General features: G+C 42.3%; 1 protein-coding gene across 29 annotated transcripts in view; it reads left to right on the top strand.

The window, feature by feature from the left end:
- Positions 1-13,698, top strand: part of BEND7 (BEN domain containing 7) — a 146,732-nt gene that overhangs the window by 24,028 nt on the left and 109,006 nt on the right. For 23 of the 29 annotated variants that reach the window (XR_008491912.2, XR_008491911.2, XR_010127393.1 and 20 more), the window contains 3 exons: positions 4,876-5,217; positions 8,038-8,160; positions 12,048-12,313. Coding sequence is in view for 26 of the 29 variants with exons in the window: in XM_063669568.1 (XP_063525638.1) it covers positions 4,876-5,217; positions 8,038-8,160; positions 12,048-12,313 (731 nt within the window). In the remaining 3 variants the exon portion in view is untranslated. The remainder of the gene's footprint in view (positions 1-4,875; positions 5,218-8,037; positions 8,161-12,047; positions 12,314-13,698) is intronic. The other 6 variants (XM_054435398.1, XM_054435406.2, XM_054435404.2 and 3 more) reach the window with 1 other exon arrangement.

The raw sequence follows: 13,698 nt of genomic DNA, 5'->3' as shown, positions 1-13,698 counted from the left end.
CACGTAGTGGATCCTTCTCTCCTAGCCAAGTTAAGGGAAACCTTGTGTGGTGACTTCTGTGTTGCTCTCACATTTATCAGATCCTGCAAGACAATGTGTCATAAATTCTTTGTGTAAAGGAACGTGATCTAGTAGAGTCTTGAAATTTAGTGAGGGGGAGAATCCAGCATACAGTCTTTTTAGATCTTGTCCAAGAAGTATAGTTACTAAACTCCAAAGGATTTCAGGCTGCCAATAAGGTAGCCACGTGGCATGGATCCATTTTAGTAAGATTTCTTTGTGTTTGTTTTTCTGAAAAGGATTCAGCGTCTTGGAAAGAGATTAGGAAAAATGCATAGGTTTCCTTACAGCATCCTGTTTCGTTAGAGAGCTCATTGCTCCAAAGAGCTTCCTTTTCCTGGTATCTATACCTGGAGAAGTCATTGACTAATCATAACTGGAAATACCAGTAGAAGTCAGTGAATGCTTTCAATCTCAATCTCCTATATACTTTTCACCAATTTTTTTTTTATCAAAGAACTTGGATTCCACTATGATAGAAGAAGCTTATCTTCCGAAAAGGACGCATGTGACTTCTAGAGCCACGAAGTGCTTGGTTAACACCTTGGTGACGATGAAAATCCTGTGCTCCTCCTGGACTAACTACCATGTGCCCCCCAAGGACTACCGTGTGCCCACCCCGGGTTAGGGTTCAGACTGTTGCTTTAGGATTTAGGAAACCAGAGACTATTCAGTGGCTTGGCTAGTATCCAGTAGCAAGTGGGCGTAGTTAGGAGGCGAGACCAGGTGTGGGTGTAATAGCCCAGCCTGTCCTGTCCCACACTAACACTGCACCACACTCACGGAGCTTCTATGGCTCGGCCTGCTCATCTGCTCCCAGCACCCACTGTCCCCAGATTATTTAGGTTGACTCAGCTTTTTTGTCATTGGCACTTTGAGTCCTCAGGTCTCATTTCTGATCCTCTGTCCCATCTGCCCCAAATGTGCAAGGAAACCTCTTTCTTCCTGTCTGCCAAAGCCTGTCACTCATCATTCCCTGCTGTGGAGTGGAGCCCCAGGACTCCCTCCTCCTAGGCAGCAGCTGCAGGGGTGACCTGCTCAGCTGCTCCTGCTGCTTTGGGTGAAGAGAGTGCGACTCAGTAAGCCCCAGAGACCATTCCTGAATGTCCCGTCATCTCCCCTAAGAAACTTTCCCCACTCTGCTCTTCTTCAACCTTCCCTGCCGCCTCTCAGCTCACCTCTCAGCTCTCCTCTCAGCACAGACTTCTGCAGTTACTGCAGTTTTCTGTGTTCCATCCTTTTAGTTGTTTGTTTGTTTTTTGAGATGGAGTCTCACCCTGTCGCCCAGGCTGGAGTGCAGTGGCACAACCTTGGCTCACTGCAACCTCCGCCTCCGAGGTTCAAGTGATTCTCCTGCCTCAGCCTCCCGAGTAGCTGGAACTACAGGCACGCACTGCCACGCCCAGCTAACTTTTGTGTTTTTAGTAGAGACGGCTTTCACCATGTTAGCCAGGCTGGTCTCAAATTCCAGATCTCAGGTGATCCACCCACCTCAGCCTCCCAAAGTGCTGGGATTACAGGTGTGAGCCACTGTGCCATCCTTTAAAGAATGTGTTCCATCCTTTAAAACATGCCACAGTGAGCTAGGCCGTGAGCTTACTTCCTCTGAGGAGGGACCTGCTTCTGGCCTTCTGCCCTCTTCCTTTCAGCACTGTTTCTTCCTCCTCAGTCCCCCCACGTCCTGATTTTTTGTGTATTTGTTTCGTTTTGTTTTGCCTTTGGGAGACATGTTTCTGCACACGGCAGGCGCAGCCCACCGCCAGAACCCCTCACACCTGCCACCTTCCTCCCACATTGCCACCTGCAGCTTAGGATGCTGGTTGTCAAAATGAAAATATAAAGTTACGCAAAACTCAGGTTGTATTTTCAGCCATGTACTTTTCATAGGCATAAGTTCTGGAACTCTGAAACTGAGGTCATGACAAAGCAGATTTGCCCTCAGAAGGTTCCAGAATCCTTGTGATGCCTTCCTGTTCCTAATGGTAGCACTGTATCCTAGCATTCTGTCTACAGAGCAGAGGCAGGACCTTTTGCAGGAGACACATCCCTTCTTTTGTGATGTGTCAGTTAGCATGGAGAAGCAAGCTGGCACCGACTCGAGAGCCGGGGCGGGTGTCTGCCCCATGTGGCCTGGCTATGGCTGCTCTGTTCAGGGAGCCTGGGGTCAGGGGAGGCGGCCGCCAACCTGTGCCAGAGAAGGCCAGTCTCTGCATGGACTTCAGTGCAGGTGTACCTGGCCTGATGGGGAGGGCTGTGGGTGGAAACCACACAGAAAAGATGCCGCCTCTTGCTTGAATTGTGGTGTTAACTAGCCGGGAACGTATGTGTCTGGTTGCTGAAATTAATACTGCATTTGCCTGTAGGCTTATTTTTCAGGATTCCTCTGGGACCTCTTCCAGACACACCCTGTTCCGTAGCCTCTTGAGAAAGTAGTAGGTTTTGCTGACTCTGCATTATTTAAATCTCGCTTGGTCGTTCATTCTCATAAAATCTGGAATATGATTTATTGTTTATATATTGTAATTTTCACAGGGGTTTGAAGTAGAAATAGTTTTATCTCAAATTAGAATATTTCTCCTCTCAAGCATATGCCAACAACACAGCAATATTGTAAATTTGGAAATCTGTGTTATTTCTGTGTTCACTCATGTTCAATCAGACAGAATTAATCTGTAATGTTTTTAGTATCATTTTTAAAAACTAAAGATATTTACTTCAAAATAGTGAACAGTAAATTCAAAATAAACTTCCTTATTTAGTAACATAACACATATATTAGTAAGCTAAATATCTAACTGGAAAGCACAAAATGGCTAGGTTATTGTGCAGTTACCAGTTCTGCAGAGAAACCTGGCTTATATGATCCTAAGTGCAATCATTATATTGAATGTGCTGTGTTTATTTGTAGGAGCTGTATTTTTCTTAACAGATGCTGTCTGTTAGCCTTTTCTTTATCTTACAGTTTAAATTTCAAGCCTTTATTAGAGTAACTGCATGAATGTTTACACACACATACCCTGGCCTAAGATTTCTTTTTTTTTTTTTTTTTTTTTTTTTGAGACAGGGTCTGCCACTGTCACCCAGGCTGAAGTGCAGTGGCACAATCTCAGCTCACTGCAACCTCTGCCTCCAGGGCTCAAGCAGTCCTTCCACCTCAGCCTCCAAGTAGCTGGGACCACAGGCACACACCGCCATGCTGGGCTAACTTTTGTACTTTTTGTAGAGACGGGGTTTCTCCATATTGCCCAGGCTGGTCGCAAACTCCTGAGCTCAAGTGATCCGCCCATCTCAGCCTCCGGAAGTGCTGGGATTACATGTGTCAGCCACCATGCCCAACAGTGGCCTAAGATTTTATCTTTTGGGTTTGAGAAAAAAAAATTCATTTCTCTTCATCTTTATGAAGATACTGGCTGATGCAGTTTAAGAAGATAGTGTGTTTGAAATAGTTCCTAATAGCTATCAGCCTCCTCTGATATTATTATTAATAGAAAATATTTTCTTTTTCTTTTCCTTTTTTTTTTTGAGATGGAGTTTCGCTCTTGTTGCCCAGGCTTCAATGCAATGGTGCCATCTTGGCTCACCACAACTTCTACCTCCTGGGTGAGCCAGGTTCTCCTGGCTCAGCCTTGTGAGTAGCTGGGATTACAGGCATGTGCCACCATGCCTGGCTAATTTTGTATTTTTAGTAGAGACAGGGTTTCTCCATGTTGGTCAGGCTGGTCTCGAACTCCCGACCTCAGGTGATCTACCCGCCTCGGCCTCCCAAAGTGCTGGGATTACAGACATGAGCCACCGTGCCCGGCCAAAAATATTTTCTATCTGTACAATATTATAGACATCTTTAATATTTATTAAGTACTCCAGTGCCGTATAGAAGTTCTTTCATTTTAAAAAAATTTCCTGAGAGGGGAGAAAAATCTTAAAAAAAGAAGTCAGTGTAGGTGAGGTGGGATTTCAAAGTGGCCTGTGACCTGTCGCACACTGTTATGCTGCAGGGGAGGTGGCAGTGTGTTTGGCGTGGGAGGAGGGCAGGGTGGGAGGTTGCACTTCTGCCCTTCTGGTGCTGGTACCGCCAGTGACCTCGAGTGGCAGGGACCCCTCGGTCATCACCAGGCTGATGTGATGGGAGTCAGGGTGCCAGAAAGACAAAGCCCCCTCGCTTGCCATGCTGCCACACTCGGCGCCTCTCTGTCTCCTCGGCCATCCTCTCTGAAGGTGATGTGTCCAGCAGCAGCCTGTCATCCTGGAGGACCTTGTGTCAGTAGTGAAGCCCTGCGTCCCTGCCAGTCATCCTGGAGGACATTGTGTCAGTAGTGAAGCCCTGCGTCCCTGCCAGTCCAGGCTTTCTTCCTTGTCCTCGCCCCGCCTGGTGAAGCTGACAGACAGTGAGCAGAGCGCTTTACTGACCTGCCCATTCCTCACGGGTGGCTGTGTCCCGTCAGAGCAGAGGGGTTCCACGGTCCAGTTCTATCCTTGTCGTTCTGTCTCAGCCTGTTTCCTCATCACCTTCTCATTCAGAAAATGCTTCCAAAGAGGGAATGTCATGTTTGTTCCTGATGACACACTCTCAAGAAACCTCTTTCATCATAAGAGACTTGCAGAAAGAGATTAAAATGAGATGCACCAGGAATAGGATGAGTTTTTTCAGACCGTAGTCAGTTTTCCTGCCTTGGCGTTTTACAGATTAAGTTTGTATAATCAGTCATCTTTCCCATTTCCAAAGAAGCGTTTTTTTTTCCTTGTCTTCTTTTTGGTTAGTGAACTGTTTTCTCTTTCACTAATTTAGAGTGCTAACTTTCGCCCTGTTTCCATTAGGAGATGAAAGCATGGAAATAAAAAAGCAAATTACAGGGATGAGAAGATTGCTGAATGACAGCACTGGGCGGATCTATCAGCGAGTTGGCAAAGAAGGAGAGAAACTAAAAGAAGAGCCCCAGGACCTGGATTTAGCCTGGCCTCCGCGTTTGAACTCCTCTGCTGAGGCCCCGCAGAGCCTCCACCCGTCTTCACGTGGTGTGTGGAATGAGCTACCACCCCAGAGTGGACAGTTCTCAGGGCAGTATGGCACCCGTTCTAGAACCTTCCAAAGCCAGCCCCACCCTACTGTGAGCTCCAATGGTATGATTGTCAACAAACATTCAGAAGGCTCTCATGGGGGTTTGTACTGTTGTGTTTTATTTCTAAATATTCAGTGTGTTGAGTTCAATTTATTAAACCCTCCCATAATTACCTGCCTTTGCTGAGTTACTTTAACAGACAGGGAGACACAAAGGAAAGAGTTGAAGACTATTAAAAAACAGAATTGAGAATTAGGAAAGACAGGGGGTTCTATATTATAAGTGAAGATTTCCTGGTAGAGATTTTAGCCCTTTAAGAAGTTAAAGCGATCATTTTGTGCCCATGTACAGATGTTATTGTCACGAAAAAAAACATTAGGGCAGAAAGAGCTCCCCATTGTCTTTAAAAGAAACGTCCTGGTCCTATGGTGTGTTACTAACATATCCTCTAGGTTACTCCTTCACCTTACTCATTATCAGAAGAGTCCCAGAAAAGGCCGGGGCGGACGGGGGTGGGGGGCCAATAACCCAGCATCCCACATCAGTACTGAGCCCAGTGATCCATATTTTGTAACATGCTTCATTAGCCATGGAAAGTATTCCTTTAAAGTAAAATTTTCTTAATTTAAGTTTCCTAATTGTTAAGAAAAGAATCAAATGACAATTTTTTTTCAAAGCTTAAGGAAAAAAACCTGATGCTTTTTGTGGTCATATTAGTTTTCTATCCAGCCACATTGGATGCTATAATATTTGTTCTGTAAACTCTGTAGAGATGTGCAGATCTATAGTTTTCACAAAGAGAGCAAGAAAAAGGTAAGAAAGCATTTTCAGTTTCCTTAAGAAGTTAAGGATTTTTTTCCATTCATTTTCATTTCACAATATCCTTCAAGAAAAAGAGAACTGTTTTGACTTTTTTTTAAAACACAATTTGCGGTTCAGAGGCGTGAAAAGCCATCCTGAGACATTGATGAGACAGCGAAGGACCCCAGAGATGTATGGGTGTCTTCTCTGCCTCTCAGTATTACATAAGCCAGCATCAAAGTTCCCATGCTGGCACGCGTCCAGGTTAGAGGGACACAGCTCTTTAAAGACTCCTCCATAAAAATAAAAAGTCAGTTCTCTTTAAAATTAGAAAATGATTTATAACAAACTGAAAAGGGTTGGTTTTGTCTTCTAAAAATGATAAAGATGGTACTTAGAATAGTGACTAGAAATATTCTTTAAGACCTTTCTAACTCTACTACCGTGGAAGAAACAATAAGAGAAATAAAATACCCTTAGGTATGTGTGAAGTTAATAAACCCCACATCAGTAAGTTTTGGGTAAACAGTGTTCTATTTCCCAGTATACAATAGGGACAGTGGATTTACTTTGAAAAGTATGAAGTTAGTAAAAGTTACAAACATAAATTCCCCCATATCAGTTTGAAAATACATATTTTTTGTTTTCAATAGAAATATGGCTAGGTGTGGTGGCTCATGCCTGTAGTCCTAACGCTTTGGGAGGCCGAGATGAGTGGATTGCTTGAGGCCAGGAGTTCGAGACCAGCCTGGCCAACATGGCGAAACCCCATCACTACTAAAAAATGCAAAAATTAGCCGGGTGTGGTAGCGCATGCCTGTAGTCCCAGCTACTTGGGGGGCTGAGGCGTGAGAATCGCTTGAGCCTGGGAGGCGGGGGTTGCAGTGAACCAAGATCATACTGGTGCACTCCAGCCTGTGCAGCAGAGAGAGACCCTGTCTCAAAAAAAAAAGAAATATATTACATATAACTGTGACTACTTTGGTATTTCATTGGGATTATTTACAATTTTAAAGTTGTAACATTACAATTTTGCATGTAAATAATTGTACCACTACAATCACTAAGTTATCCTGAAGTATTTCATGGTTTTGCTCTGGTGAATTTTTGTATAGTATTCCCAAATAATGCATATTACAGGATTTAAGGTATATAAAGTATAATAAAACATATAATTGGAACAAAACCATGGAACTTACCTTGCTGGTCTGTGAGACAATGTAAGCGCTGGAAGTCTCTAAACTGTTCCATTTTATGGTGGTCAGGTGAACAGGTGCTGGAGGGAACCCACTGTAAGAGCAATGTCCAAATGTCCCATTTTATTCTAAGGACGATAGAAGATACTTGCTTACCTATGAGAGAAACAGAATAAGATAGGTTCACCAAGGAAAAGGCATTAAATTTAAACAGTGCAAAAGAGGCTGTGGCAAGGGAAAGATAAGACATGGGAATGGAGAAAAGAGGTAGAAAGATTTTCTTTATGAAGTTGAAGAGAAGCCAGCCAGCCCACCAATACCCTCGAATGCTTCCAATTCGAATATATCCTCCCATCCCTGCTCCTCTGTGCTTCCCCACCCCAAACACCACACCCAGAGTGTATTCTAAAAGTTTTCATGTGTGCACAGTTCTTTGTTTTTGAAATGATGTGCTTAATATCAAAACTATTTTCAATAGAACTCATTTAATTTTTAATATGAACTCTTAAACACAGCTACCAAATTTTTTTTGCAAGGCTGTCCTCAGGGCTCCTTTTTTGTGTGAACTAGCATGAGTGTGTTTCGAGTGAGTTTTTGAGGTATTGTTATTTGAGATGAACAGCTCTGACAATAGGGAGGCCTGCTGTGCCCACTCATTGTGTGCATGTGTGCATGCGGGCTCCCGCACCGCGCCACAGCACGCACCTTACAGTATGGGAGCCTGGATAATTAGATAAAGTCAGACCCCCAGATTTAGGTTGTGATAATTAGTGGGTACATTTTCCTTAGGCACAGCTTCATCATAATTGCACATGCTTCAAAATCCTGCCAAGATACTTTCTTTTTTCTCCCCACCTCTTTATGATTTTTTTTTTTTTTTTTTGGTTTGTTTGGAGTATGTCATTCTTTTCTTTCATGCTTAGGAGAACTTCCAGTGGTGAATTCATCAGCTGGATCAAACTGCTGTACTTGTAACTGCCAGTCAACATTGCAGGCCATTCTACAAGAACTCAAGACCATGAGGAAATTAATGCAAATTCAAGCAGGTACAAGGATCAGGCCTCGGAATGAGTCCTTTGATTTTTAATGCATATCTGACATCTTCGTTGGACTGTTCATTGTGCTTTTATTAAAGCCTTCTTCTCACCTTGCTGTCTTGCTGTGCCTTTTCAAGTATCTGTTTTTTCAGCTTTCTCTACAATCCATTTTTCCTTTAGCAAATCAAACATATTTTGTCTTGCTACTGACACAGCTCATATAATTATGTGTATGTACTCGATAGACTTCATTCCATGATCTCCTAGTACTTCACAAATGTCAGTTAATTAAATTTGGGAACAACTGTGTTTGGAGGGGTCCTTTAAGAAGCATGGGCTTCAGTGTTCAAGCACTAAGCAGATAAGAAATGTGGAGCCCCAGGCTATGCTTTGTGGCTTTTCTCTCTCCTATTCAGGATGCGGAAGCTCAGAGATCCTCCCTGTTCTGTCGTCTTTGTTTATGTGACTCCTTTTTGTTTTCACTGCCATCAGGCAAGTTGAGGGACGGAAGAGCAGTGGATTTGTAATTTGGGATTGGAGGCCAATTTCTGCTTTTGGAGCTGTGTGGCGCGTCCGAGCTTCCTATTTCACGTCCATAAATGGAGACTTCATATCTAACTCACAGGGCTGTTGTCAAAATAGAATGATGTAGTAGATGTAAGTGAACTTTACAAGGCATGGTACAAGCCTAAGCTGCATTAGCATGGTCTTAAAGTCCATGGAGCGTTCTATAGAAGTCTGGAAGTCTAGGTCTTCATTATAGCAGCTGTATTTTCTGATCTTCACAATTGAGGGAAAACAGAATTGTTTTTGTCACAGGTACAAGAAATAAATCATTGTATTAAGTTTTCCTTCTTGTCAAGGGACATCACCACTTGATCTAAGCCATGTCGTGACTGGCTTTCCTGCCCTTTCATCAGAATGGTAGTCCGGAAGTTCGTCACTCAGAAGCTGTTCAGGATGCCATTTAGTGAATTCTAGTATAATTTTAATATTCAGTGATGTGGTTTTGATATAAAAAGCTTAATACTTAGACATATCAGTCACCCAAGATCACATTGAAGTAACGTGAGCTACTTTCTGAAAAACAGCATTTTTTTATTTGAGATGGAGTTTCACTCTTGTTGCCCAGGCTGGAGTGCAATGGCACGATCGCGGCTCACCGAAACCTCTGCCTCCCAGGTTTAAGTGATTCTCCTGCCTCAGCCTCTCTAGTAGCTGGGATTACAGGCATGTGCCACCATGCCTGGCTAATTTTTATATTTTTAGTAGAGATGGGGTTTCTCCATGTTGGTCAGGCTGGTCTCGAACTCCTGACCTCAGGTGATCTGCCCGCCTCAGCCTCCCAAAGTGCTGGGATTACAGGCATGAGCCACCACGCCCAGCTAAACAGCATCTTTTTAAGCACTGAATTTGGTTTTACCCCAAGGAAGCGTTTTGCTCAGGTCAGTAAGCATTGGACTCACCTTGTTCCACTACGATAATCTGTGTTCTTATTAACCTGGCGGAGGTTAACATCTCCTAAATAAGGAGCTCAGAAAGAAAGGTTACTTTATGATGTTCGGATTCTTTTCTCCGAGGAGGAATTTGTTAGCACTTAAGAAAATATGCATATGAAATTGTAATGATTTGTTTTGTCACTTAAGCTCCTTACTACTGAAATGGCAAACTACAAATTGCAACCATTTAAATCCTTGACGGAAGCCTTTTTAGAATCTATTAAGTAAATGCCACTTTGTCGCTATGTTTTCTTTTCTGAACCTTTGCAGATTAGGGAGGTAAACGATTCCAAAGCTGTAGGATGGCACAAAGGATAAACTGAATAAATTACTCTCCTTTAATTTTCTTAAACTTAAAAATTTGTGTCATGTGGGTAGATTTACTTAAGGTTTAATGCCCGAAGACTTAGATTTAAATTACATTTAGAAAGTTTCACCTTTCTTTTAAGAAGACAGGGAATAAGACCTAGAGGTAAGATCTGGATGCCAGAGACTTGGGCTGTGTCTAGATTTGCAAAAGGAGAAGAAAAACTCAGATAGTCCCCATGTTCCTTAAACCAAAACATTTTCATTTCTAATTTAGAATTATGAGGCTTAGCAAGGCCTGGGGCCTAGACCATCGTGATCATTATTCGAGGTTCCTTTGACTCTGAGGGTGCAGACCCAACCTTGAGGGGGAATGCAGAGAGAGCAAAGAGAAGTTCCCAACTCTGGCTGCACAGAAGAATCACTGGAAGAGCGTTCAGACAATGCTGATTCCCAGGTAGCATGCCTGGAAGTGTCAGTTCACTTAGTCTGGGGTGGGGCTGAGGCATTTCAGTTTTTTTGTTTGTTTTTGTTTTTGTTTTGAGACATAGTCTCACTCTGTCGCCAGGCTGGAGTGCAGTGGCATAATCTCGGCTCACTGCAACCTCCACCTCCCTGGTTCAAGTGATTCTCCTGCCTCAGCCTCTCAAGTAGCTGGGACTACAGGCGCCCACCGCCACGCCTGGCTAATTTTTGTATTTTTAGTAGAGACGGGGTTTCACTATGTTGGCCAGGATGGTCTCAATCTCTTGACCTCGTGATCCGCCCACCTCGGCCTCCCAAAGTGCTGGGATTACAGGGGTGAGCCACCATGCCTGGCCCGGCATCTCAGTTTTTTTAAACTCGAGCGATTCTAATGTACAGCCAAGGTCGAGAACCATTGAGCTAGACTAATTACTGGTTTAAAAACTTCTGTGCTCTTATGTAGTGCAATTAGTTTGCTTTTAATATTTATGAATTGCTTTTGAATTTGGAGACAAAAATATCGGGATCAAAGTGTAAATATTCTTTATTTTCAGACTGATAAGAGGTAAGAGGAGGTGATTCATGTTTATATGCCTTTAAAGACCTTTAGTTTTCACTTGTCTTATAGGTTCATTTCTGTTGAAAAGCAGGGACATCCTATAGTCATATTTAGGAAGCTATATTAATACTTGAGGATTTAAACAATGATGCCACGTTTTCCAATTACACTTTCCAAGAGAATATTTTAAAATGGCTAGCAAACATTACTTCTCAGAGTGCACCTGTGAGAACTGTAATTTACCATCCTGGGTTTCTTTAAGTATAGAATCAGGTTGAATACTTGGTTCCTGTACTGTGTTTTTCATGTTTGGAGCTGTTTCTAGATTTCACTGATTTGCTTGACTTGTACAGAATGATATTGTTCCTTCAATTATGTGAAACCGAGGTCTAGAGAAGTAGTCTGGTCTGAGGCCATGTAGCAGGGTGCTCTGGAGGTGGTTGATGTGTGGAGAATATTTGTTTGGTGAGGAAAGATTCACTGGTCCTAATTAAGTAACTAACAGGCTTTTCCCACGTGCTTACTGGTCCCTAATATAGAATCATCCCAGACTGCTTCTTTTGATCAATCTTGCCCAAATGATCATCACTGTCTCATCTTTGTCAGTTTTGGCACCTGTAGATTATTAGGAACTGATCAGTCTAACCCCAAATGCAGTTGAAATAGTCCTGAAACAGGCTTACGAGGAAGCACAGCCGTCTCCATCTAAATTTAAATTCCGAAGTTCTCATTTATTTAAAAATGTCCTATGATTTATAAAAACCATGCTCAGGTGTTTTCTCACAGCTCATGATCCTTTCCCTGCATTGAACCCAACAGCAGTATGCTGTCACGATTCACCTGCAGTAACGCTTTCTCCCGAGTATTTTTCTGCCTTTAGGACTTGAAAGTGCTTCAGAGCCTGCGTTTAGTAACCTTTAGGTCCAGTGGTAGATTTATTTAGTGTGCTTCATCCTAGAGTTTTCCTCGTTTCAGTTTCAGTTTGTAGATCACATGGATAGACCGGAGATAAGTTTTCCTAAGTCAGACACACGTACCTGTACCGTATTTTTGTTTATTATTTGCAGTTGGAACTCAAAACAGACAACAACCCCCAATTTCCCTTATATGCTCCCAGCGAACTGCTGTCTCACGAAAGAGAAATAAAAAGAAAAAAGTGCCCCCAAAGACTGTGGAACCTCTTACTGTGAAACAGAAGCCCAGTGGGTCAGAGATGGAGAAAAAGGCGGTGGTGGCCTCTGAGCTATCTGCTCTCCAGGCAGCCGAGCACACCTCCCCGGAGGAGAGCCGCGTTCTAGGATTCGGCATTGTTCTGGAATCACCTTCCTCAGATGTAAGTTGCCATTTTCTGGCTGCTGACTCTAATGCTATGTAACTTTCAGGAATTTTATAGTATTTATAGATTTCCCTTTTGACAACTAGAGAAACTTGCAGAATATATGTGAGAAAGAAGAAAAGAAGACTGGTAATAATTTTCTTGTCTGGAGTTTTCTTTTCTGAAAATGTTATGCCTTATTTATTTAGACAGGTTTCCAGTCTTTGTCTCCGAAAGGAGGAGGGTGATGGCATAAATAATCTGCTCACTAATTTCTTTTGCATTTTTAATTTTGCAGTGGCAGTTTTCAATTTCCTTAGTTTAGAGACCTAAAAGAATATAATTAAATCCTTTGTAGATGGGCATAAATGAACAGGACCATACAGATAAGGTCACACCTTTCTGGAAACACAAACTAATAATAAAAAAGGAGCAGTCGTGCTAATTCTATTTTATAGATGCAAGCCACACCGCTAATTAGGTGGCAGTGCCATGCCATTTACTCCGTGTAATGATAGGTTAATGCTCTGCAAAGGTTTTTCTATTTTAATATCATAGCCAGAATGTTGCCGCAGTCCAGAATGTTGGATGACATCCGAGATAACCATCTGACTTGCTATTTTACATTCATAGGACCATAAACGAATTTGTTTAATAGTGCACTATATTTGCAATTGCATTTCTGTTTACAGTGTCTTTCTCTAAGTATGTTTGTGTTGTGAACCTTAACTTGTTGGGAGAGTTCTTAAAATAAACAAGAATGGGGGATCTGTTCTTATCAGATTGCATAGGATGAGAATCCTGCTGCGAACTCCCGCAGGCCTGTATAGGATTGGAGGTTGGCCATACGTTTTAAACTTTAAGTAGGAAACAAATTGCTTTTTAAAAAAGTGTTCTAAAAATTTTGAAAGAAATTGTGGGAAGATAGTTTGCTGGGGTATATCCACATTGGGTTTTTAACAAAGGGAGGGGACAAAAATAATCATCTTGTGACTTTTTTAGATTGGAAAGTTGTTGGAACTTTTACCTAACTCTTGGTGTTAAAGGTTCTTTTTTTTTTTGAAATCTATAAACACTTGCTACAATTGTTAAGAAGTTCATCTAGACTAAAAATTTAATTTTAAAACATCATTAATGGTGATAACATTCTATTCTGGACCAGTCAGCTCATGCAATGATATCATATTGCTGTTGCAACTAGGGCCCTGAGTCAAACCCCAGGTAGATCATATATTTGGAAACAGAGGTAAATTATTCCTCAACACAAAGTACATTCAGTCCTTAAATTTTCTAAGCATTTTTTTTTTTTTTTTAGACAGAGTCTCGCTGTGTTGCCCAGGCTAGAGTGTAGTGGCATGATCTCCACTCACTGCAACCTCCGCCTCTCGGGTTCAAGTAATTCT

This window comes from Pongo pygmaeus, chromosome 8 (assembly GCF_028885625.2).
Source record: "Pongo pygmaeus isolate AG05252 chromosome 8, NHGRI_mPonPyg2-v2.0_pri, whole genome shotgun sequence".
In the NCBI taxonomy this organism is placed as follows: domain Eukaryota; kingdom Metazoa; phylum Chordata; class Mammalia; order Primates; family Hominidae; genus Pongo; species Pongo pygmaeus.
Note: the sequence above shows the minus strand (reverse complement) of the source record. Positions and strands in the feature narration are given on the sequence as shown.